The sequence below is a fragment of the Rhincodon typus genome, chromosome 20 (genome assembly GCF_021869965.1).
Source record: "Rhincodon typus isolate 14 chromosome 20, sRhiTyp1.1, whole genome shotgun sequence".
Lineage (NCBI taxonomy): Eukaryota > Metazoa > Chordata > Chondrichthyes > Orectolobiformes > Rhincodontidae > Rhincodon > Rhincodon typus.
The window spans coordinates 25,348,814-25,358,624 of record NC_063351.1 but is presented as its reverse complement, the minus strand read 5'-3'; the positions used below and the strand labels follow the sequence as shown (position 1 = coordinate 25,358,624).

Sequence of the window (9,811 nt, the reverse complement as noted above, 5' to 3'; positions counted from 1 at the left end):
CCCGAAACGTTAACTCTGTTTTCTCCTCCGCAGATGCTGCCAGACCTGCTGAGCTTTTCCAGCAACTTTGTTTTTGTTTCTGATTTACAGCATCCGCAGTTCTTTTGGTTTTCATCCAAGCATTTTTGCTACTGTTTATAAATATGCCAGCTGTTGCAATCAACATTTGGAACATCAGGGTATTGGGAAAATTTATCGTGAAAATCAGGAGGCAAAGAGAATACAGTAGAGATAAATCAGAGACTGACAAAACAGCAATGTTCCACATATTGCTCTAATGAGTTATGGTACCTTTAATGAGATTCTGTAGCATTTTAACGTAACATTAAGGTATCACGCGTAACATGTTGATCTATTCGAAACAAGCAACTGGCGCGGCAGTTCAAGGCAGCAAAAGGGTTGCGAGAAAGTCAATCATTAATTCTTTAGGTTCTTCAGATAATATGAGCTGAAGGCAATGACTAACATTGACAATATACATGCTACATTTAAAGTTGAAATCATGCTTTACTAATCTTATTTCTTTGTGTCTGTACCAATACGCCACACCATTACGATTAATTTGTTGATTTCTAGGGATTCTTGCATTTTTCCGGTTATGTCTATCTTTAAATAAAGGTCTTTCAAAAGCCACGCCTACATAATTGTGAAAGCAAGAGTCATTTTAATAACGGCATCTTGCTCCGAACACCACGGGCCAACGTTTAGGTCATTAGACCTGGTACGTAAAATAATAACAGGTTGACTTTAAAAGTACTTCAAAAATAGATTGTCCATGTTGATGTATAGTACACAAACTTCAATAATTAAATAATTAATGTTACAATGCAGCTTTATTGTTCTATTTTGGTTTGCATCTGGGATTGTGTTAATATTCATGTGTTAAAATACAGTCATACTGGAAATAGTTTGCGTCGAATAAGAGGGAGTCTTCTTTCCTTTCAATGAATAACACACCTACGTAGCCTAAATTCTCCGTGCCCAGTTGCATGTGTATTTTGCTTGCTGTTGCAAAATTTCTCTGCTCCCAGTTTGTTCTTTTTATAAAGATGCTTTATTTTCTTTTACGATTCATGCTTAAAGGGTTGCGGCAGTGTACATTTGGAGTACTGAGAAGAATTGGGTTTTTTTTAAACAGGTCACCTAGAGGTCAGTGGGAGTTGTTAAAATTAAAACAATTAAATTTATGTTGTGATCAGTGGAATAGAGGGAATAAAGCGAAACAATGCACTCCTTCAATCTCGATTGTGACATAAAATTGGGGGCTTATGAGATAGCTCAAAGCCAAAAAAAGACTAATTGAAGTGGAGTAATGATAACTGAAAAGAATTAAAGGAAAGACACCAAATTTCCTGTGCCTTGAAATAAAGCTTACATTTTGGCAGAAGCAAATTTGTGCAGCAACCTGGAATAGACTGTAAATCTTTAAAGGAATTGTCTACTGCACAACTGCTGACTGTAGCACAACATTTGCAGTTAGATATTAGATAAATCTAGGAAATCTGAATTTCAGAAACTAGTGTTCAGAAAGTTAAAAATTGAGTGAAAGAGCCCGAGTAACCAGTAGAAACGGAAGAAGATGAGGTTTGACTGGTACAGATGTAGTTAGAGCTATAATTTCAGAGAAAGAACCAGTGGGCAGTTGCTTAAATTTGTGTAGGCACTTCCAAAGTTTGATGACAAGGATGTAGAAGCATTTTTAAATTTCTTTTCAAAAAGAGCTAGACAGTGAGGTGGCAAAAAGTAAAGTGGACATTGCTTGTGCAAAGCAGGCTAACTAGCAGAGCTTTTGAAGGAAGCTTCTAACGATTGTGAAATGGCAAATATAGTTATTCTTGGTGCATATGAGTGGTCCCTGATGTTTACATACAGAAATTTCAGAATCTCCAGAAGCAACCTTGACAGACTTGTATAGAATTTTGAAAGAGTTGAGCAAATTAGCTTTGATTTAGATGTAGACACCACAAATGAGAACCATAATAATTCTCCTAGAGGAATTTTAAAATTCACTCCTTTCATGAGAAATAATCCACACAGAGACCCTGATTACAACAACCAGGCAGGTGAAATGGCTTATGATTGTGTTTGTTCACAAAACCAAACACTTTTTCCATTACCCTCACAAATCTGAGAATAGAAGATGGGAGGGTGAAAGGAAGGCAAGTAGTCAAGGATGAGAAGGAGCAGTTGAAAATGCCCTCGGACCTCCTCCTTAGACCACAAAGGTGATTAGGATGGAAGAGCTGTTTAAAAGCCTAAGTGTTTTCGTTGTTACAAGGTTGGTTGCATTCATGCAGCTTGTTGGAAGTTGGACTTACTGGGGTGCTCAAGATCAATGCAGAGAAAACAACCCTTACCATGAGTATAACAGACCAAGTTGTGGCTCTGGGTGCAGTTGTGAAGCCAGATACTAGCAGTACTACTGTGGGTGCAGGGAAAGTGAATTAGGTACCTAAGAGCTACAGGAAATGCTTGTTGAAAACTAGCTCCTTATCAATCAAATGAGATAGGTAAACATATTATTATACTTTGGGAATGATTTGCCAGCGGTAACATAGTAGCTTCTTCAATTAAAAACAGAAAGCAGTTAAAGCAGTTGCGGGAAAAGATTCCAGGATTTTTGCCTTCATGTATAGTGACCTGAACAATGGCTAAATAAATTTAAATGTTGGAAGCCAATTTGGCACAACAGATATTAGGCTTTCTGAAACTTTCTTTGGGGGTTTGAATAATCTGAAGAAAATGTTTATAAGTCTTCTTTGATCAAGGTTCAGCAAGTCAATCCAGAGTTAAGAAGCGTAATCAGCGCAAACCGAAATTTAAGCAGAGGTATTTCCAGAATGCTAGGATATTAAAAATATGATTCTAATGTGGAAATAGAGACATTCTTGCAGACCTGCGAATGAAGATAGATGGTGGTTCACTAGATAGTGATGCTGCTCAAATATCATCAGGAGATATTAAGGATAGCCAATTAAATTCCGACATAAGACATGTAGGGATCCAGAAGACCCAAACCTGAATAAGTTGACATTTTCCTTGCCAGGACTTCAAACGAACATTATGGTTTTTTTTTAAAATGTGTCATACTAGCTAGATTGTAGGAAAACCACAGCTGAAAAGAAACCAGCAAGACTAATTCCTGTACTATTTTTTGGGTAATCAATCTTTGGGGTGCTGGTAAACTATGAGTGGCTTCTACTGAAAAAAGGAGTGAGAAACCACTATATCTGTACTTTTATGGATTGACTGCTTTGTTCCCAGATGCTAATTCCTTGAGAACAATTTCTGCCAAGCTAATGATGGAGAAGTTAACAAGAGTTCTTCACTCAAAATGGATTAACAATTAAGATCTAGCTGAATTGACATTCCAATTATATGTCTAAAAACTTTTCAAGACATTATGAGCAGTCTGGATTCTACACAGTTAAGTCCTTAGCAAACAACCCACAGACACAAGGGGTTTTAGAACTGTATGATCAAACCCTCAAAACAATGTTTAAGGTATAATGTCATCTGTTCCCAATTTGTATGGAACCATAATTATACAAATGAAAAGGGACTTCAGTTATGTGGATCCTTAGGCAAGTGGATCAATGACAAGATCTGACAGATTTAAAGTAATTGCCACAAAGTCTAAAGGGGAATAAAACCTACAGACTTGTTAGGATCTGAAATGCACACCCTGAACCAGTGGTGGAAGCAAATGCCTTTGGCACTTCTAAGAGATAACCGGGCATATGATGGACTAATTTTCAGGTTTACCGGGAGAAAAACTGCAGTGTGTGACTAAATTGAACAGTTATTTCAAAAATTGACAAAGATGTATCAGACCATATGACCTACTTCTGTCCTGTAAGATCTATCATTCCATTTGTAAATAGTGTACAGTAAAAATGCAACAAGCTGTTTGTATAACTGCTATTTTGCATAATTTACAGAGGCTATTTTTGTAATATATATATATCTCCAGAAGTGCTCTTACACACAATCGAATGATTTTCCCACCACCAAATCACTGTGACATTTTTTCCAACTACTAACCACCACCAATAAATCAACTGTGCAACCAGTTTGATATTTACATGCAAAGCCCATCACGGGCAATGCAAACCATCAGAAGTGAGGGAGTGGTAGGGAGAACAGGAAGGGGTTAAAGCAAATTGGAGTTGAAGGGGGAAATAAAGCACTGAAGCCCTCAGGGTACCACCTGTTTCTAAAGGCATTGGGAGCATTGGTGGACACTGTGTGCTCCGTCTCCAACGGCACCCAGGCAAAAACATAAACAGAGGCTCTTTACTATGTTTTCCTAATCAACCTGTTCAGAGATGTTATGACACACCTGTGAAGCAGGTGGGACTTGAACCCAGGCCTCCTGGCTCAAAGGTAGGGAAATTAGTACTGTGCTATGAGAGCCCATCTGACAGAAACTCTTTAGATATTTTCTAATCAACCTTTTCAGCGATGATTTTACACACCTCTGGAACAAGTGGAACTTGAACTGGGGCCTCTTGGTTCAGAGATAGGGACATTACCATTGCACCACAACAGCCATGTAGTTAATTAAGTATATACAAGAAAAGCCCATTATGGGCAATACAAACCCTCAAAAGTGAGGATGGGGGGTAGGGAGAAAGGGAAGAGACAAAACCAAAATAGATTTGGAGAGGGAAATAAAGCACAGTATCCCGCCAAGGTGCCCACCTCTCTTTAAAGGCAACAGATTCTTTATTTTTCAAAGAAGCTCTTTATTGTTTTATCTGCCATTTAATACATGTTAATAATTAAGTAAATATTTTATCCTTGACATTCCCATGAAATATTTTGAATACTTGAATGATGGGTAGTCCTCCCTAGATTCAAATTTGTTCAATTCTAAATATTTAATTCTCATTTTCATCACTGAATTCCCATTTTGCTCCATTTGTGTTGATTAATTCAAATTACTGGCTAATTTCAAGCCTGATTGTAAAATATTGTGTCCTGATGATAGGTCACTGAACCTAAATATTAACCCTAATCTCTAACAGAGAATGCTGTCTGACCAATTACATAATTGCCAACATTTACTGTTTTAATAGTTGAATTAACAGTAGACTGCATAATCATTTTCTGTAGTTTGTTTTCACTTCAGTTTTTCATCAGCCATGTATTTTGATTTTGTAAAAAGTTATGTATCTTTTATTTGTCTCAACAGAAATAGCAGATATTAACATTACTGGAACATCTAAACTCCAATGATTATCTCACCAACATACTACCCTTTAGTGAAAATGAGCAAAAGCATAGGATCAACTGTGCGCTGAAATCATTGATATTTTCCAGTGTATGGGCTGCACTACATTTCAGGAATATTTAAACACTACTATAAAATTTCCTATTTTCTTGATGCTACAAATTCAGAACAAAATGCAGCATTTGGTGAAATACATACATTTTTGTGTAAAATGTGGAATTAACTTCTAAACATTGCTACATTTACAGTACTTTTGGATAAACATGTGCTGGCATCAGAATAAACAAATGTGATTCATTAGGAATAATATTAATCACATACATCGGTTTTTTTAAAATCATAAAGACCTTGAATATTGCTGAACAGAGGGACTGGCTGTTTATGTTTTTTTTGTCTTCCACTTCCAGGGCCGACACAAAAAAGCCAACCTTCAAATGATGATAACAGTTTATGCTACAGGAGGAACATGGCAAGACATCTCTGATGCCCAGGGTGTTGCCATGGAAAAAAACAAGGAACTCAGGTTCCCTAGTCGCCCAGGTAATTCAGAAAAGGTGCAAGACTTGAACACATTTGTTTGCGGAGAATTGATCCCTGAAATTAACGTATGTTGCTTTCAGCAAGACGTCACACGTTTAGCTGATACTTTAAATTGAAGTTACTCTGTTAGCACTTCTGGATTGTTCAGCAAGTACTGCCTGATTGAAGATCATCTCCAACAGTAACAGTTTCAATTTGGGTTTCTGCGATCATTAACTGATTGAGGATCTGTACCCTGCCGAATACAAACAACCAAAGGGGTATTCTAGAACAAAAACAGAAGTTGCTGGAAAAGCTCAGCAGGTCTGGCAGCATTTGTGAAGAAAAAAAAAATCAGAGTTAACGTTTACGGGTCCGGTAACCCTTCCTCGGAATACCCCTTCCTCAAAGGGGTATTCTGTTTGATTCAATCAATCGATCGTTGGGAAATATGGCTTTGTACCTGGCACCGAAATCCAGATATAACGTTCTGTCCACCATTATAACTACTGAATCAACTTCCCCCACTCTTTTAGATTAGAGAACAAAACGCTTTGGGTTAGGTGGGGTGAGGGGCATAGATCGCCAGGTAGCGAAAGTCAAAATGAAAACATTTTCTTTCCTCCACGTGTATTGGGATGCTTCTGGCGGATGCCTCCTCTCCAATAAGTGCGATAGGTGTAACGAATGTACAAGGGATTACCATCAGTAACGAACCATTCACCTCCCTCTCTCTTTTCCGCGCTCTGACCGTTACTAACAGAACTCCGAGGGCCGCCGGAAACTGGGTTGCGGACTTCCGGCAGAAGTTTCTGGTGACATTACTCCTGCTTCGCCTACGCTCGGGCCAAGGGGTGGTGTGGGGTGCCTGCTGCCGGGCGCGACCGTCTGTGGCTGCTGCCACGAGGGCAGGAAAACACTTCCGTTCGCCCTTGTGTGCGATAGCGCCGAGTTTAACCTCGCTTCTTGTCCCACTTGTTTCGTAATGACTTCTAGAACGTTCTGGGCAAGGAACCGGTTCATGTTTTTGCCCAGAGTTCCCCGTCTCCTCCACGCTGCCGAGTAACCATGGAGGGAAGGGAGTGTGGGGCGGCAACCAGTGGCTCTGCCCCTCGAAAGGCTGAAGTCAGAGAGAGTAGCAGCAACAGCAGGGAAACTTGTGACTTGAAGCAGGTAGGTAGGGGGTCCTTTGTGCTCTCTCGAACTTTTTGTTTTAAATTTTGAGACTCCTCACGGGTCGAGCCTATCGCTCCAACCCTGCAGTTCACCTGGATGTAGCCCTCCTCAGTTATTGACTCCACCCCTCCCTTATCCGCTATACCGGAGGATCCCGGTTACTTCTCCAAGGACACCGAGCACAGAAGACCCTCGAAATGACCATTTGCCAATTGCTCCCGGTAGTTTAGAAACTAGGGGATGCGTTGAAAGTTTTAGCGATAGGAATGGTGGGGGTGGGTTGCTTTGAGCTACAACTTTTTAAATGCAATTTATGGTCGTGGAAATGCTGCCTTTGAGGATGTTGAAACTCAAATGAAAGATGACTTCAAAAGGAAGTTCCATGAAGACTTGAGGAAAATCAACTTGCAGGGCTATGGGGGATAGAGTCGGGAAATTATAGTCCTTCAGAGATCCAACATGATTTTGATAGACTGCCTTGCTCCTGTGCCATGATAGCTGAGATCTGATCTTCCTTTCTTGGTCTCCAGTTTTGTAATTCCCAATCCCACAAAATCTTCTAAGATAGTGTGGAGCTGGAGGAACGCAGCAGGCCAGAATTTCTGAAGAAGGGTCCTGACCCAAAACATCAGCTTTCCTACTCCTCTGATGCTGCCTGGCCTGCTGTGTTCCTCCAGCTCCACACTGTGTTATCTCTGATTCCAGCATCGGCAGTTGTTGCTCATCTTCCAGTTTATCCTTCTGTCTGATCTTCTGATGTCTGTATTTGTGACTCTTGACGCCCGCAGCCACTTGCAGTTTCCACTAATGGAGAATGATCCAACTAAGCACCCATCTATCCAGTTCTGAGGGGCAAGGTGAGGGGGCTAGAGGGCTTGTTGGGCCTCCATTCAAGGAAGAAGTAGTCTGTCCCTATTCATCAACACTCCTCTCTGCCTGCCTGCACTTGTCACTTTTGTACTAGTTTCCCTCAATTTCACTGACTTGTCCTAAGTAAAATGAGTATTTATACATGAGAATGGCTCCTATCCGTCTTTTCATGGGATATGTGGCATATTCTTTATTATAGAATAATTAGGGAGCCCCTCCAACAGATCTTTTTCTGTGTATTGATGGTGCAGTTGGTGTCGTTTCCTACTGTTGAATTTTTCAGTTCTAGGCAATCAACCTTGTTTCCTATTTCCACCATTCCCTGCCCTTCAACTCCTAGTGTTCCTTAACTACTTTGTTTTGTTTCAGGTGATAGGCTACCAAACAGTTCCTCTTGTGCTCTCTCAGACTCCAACTGTTAACATGATTACACTCCTTACAATCCTGCTTCCTTTCTTGTCTCTTCTGTGTTGCTGTTTGCCTGTTCTGATTATGCCACCTCTGAACCACTACTTTCTCTACTGTGGGATTTCCCTTCATTCTGGTTGTTAGGATCTTCAACAGTGTCTGTTCCGTTTCCTCTCAGCCATTCCAGAACTACAGCAGGACCCCTCTTATCCAGCCTGCCCATTCAACAGACTTACCTGCAATTTCTGCTCCCTGTAATGTCAGCAAATGCTCCCCTTTCAGTAGTCCAAAGAAGCAACTCCCAGAGGTTCACTTCGCATTCTGCCTCCCCGTTCCCATGGCATAGGGGATGCAACATCTGCCTCTTCCACCCTTCGCATTATAGATACCAAAAACATTCTGCCAGTGGAACAGTGATTTATTCTTTCAGATTTTTATCCTACATTTTGTACATTTGATAAAATACCTTTTATATTTGGTAAACCAAATACAGATTAGGTGACTACTTTGAGGAATGCCATCTTTCGGTTTAGAAATGAGACTCTGAACTTACGATCACCTGTCGCTTTAATTCTGCAGTCCGTGCTGTTCCAGTGAAGCTCAATGTAAGCTTGAAGAAAAGTATTGTATCTTTCAATAATGCACTTTACCACTTCCTAGATTTAAAATTGATCTCAAGAATTTTAGATCATAACAATTGTCACAAACACCAGCAAGGCTAGCAATTGTTGCGCTGACCGACTTTGGGAACATCTGTGCATGTTGCCCGCTTGAACTGTTACAAATGTAGGTACACTTGCAGTGTTGTTGGAAAGGGAATTCCAACATTTTGACTGAGCAATAGAACTGAAATGGTATTATATATTCCGGTCAGGATGGTGCATGGTTTGGATGGGAAATTGCAGATAATAGTGTTCCCATATATTTGCTGCCGTTATCTGGGTTAATGGTAGAGGTTGAGAGTTTGGGATGTGCTGTCAAAGGAACTTTGGCAAATTGCTGTTGTGCATCTTGTAAATGGGATACATTGCTGCCACTGTGCATCAGTAGCAGACAAAATGAACGTTTAAGGTTGTGTATGGGGTGCCAGTCAAATGGAGTTCTTTCTGCTGGATAGTGTTAAGTTCTTGCATGTTATTGGAGCTGTGCTTATCCAAGCAAGCGGAGAGTATTACATCTTGCATCTGGCTTGTGCCTTTATGAATAGTAGACATACTGGGAAGTAAAATGTTAAATTACCTGCCAGATAATTCTTAATTTGCATCTGCTTTTGTAGCACTGGTTTTGCTGTGTCTGGTTCAGTTAAGTTTTTGGACAATAGTAATGCGTACAGGATGTTGATGGCAGTTGGGTGACTCGATGTTCGAAATGCTTTTGAATGTTAAGAGGAGAATGCTAGGTATTTTTTCCTCAGACTTGCAATTGCTTGGATTTTGTGTTGTTATAAATATTAATTTCCATTTAGCCTAAGTCAAAATATTACTCAGGCCTTGCTACCTATGGATGTGGACTGCTTCAGTTTTGAGTTGTGGTTGGAACATTCAGTACACAATTGTCAGTGAACATTCCAACTGCCGACATTTTATAAGAGGTGGGGGAGGC

General features: G+C 40.1%; 2 protein-coding genes across 2 annotated transcripts in view; one reads left to right on the top strand and one right to left on the bottom strand.

Annotated features, from left to right (window-relative positions):
* Positions 1–6,778, bottom strand: part of LOC125485615 — a 20,484-nt gene extending 13,706 nt beyond the window's left edge. Inside the window, exon 1 of the mRNA XM_048609190.1 lies at positions 6,517–6,778. Coding sequence (XP_048465147.1) covers positions 6,517–6,778 — 262 coding nt within the window. The remainder of the gene's footprint in view (positions 1–6,516) is intronic.
* edrf1 (erythroid differentiation regulatory factor 1) overlaps positions 6,550–9,811 on the top strand; it is a 45,105-nt gene continuing 41,843 nt past the window's right edge. Inside the window, exon 1 of the mRNA XM_048609189.1 lies at positions 6,550–6,928. Within this exon, the coding sequence (XP_048465146.1) occupies positions 6,824–6,928 (105 nt within the window). The 5' untranslated portion in view covers positions 6,550–6,823. The remainder of the gene's footprint in view (positions 6,929–9,811) is intronic.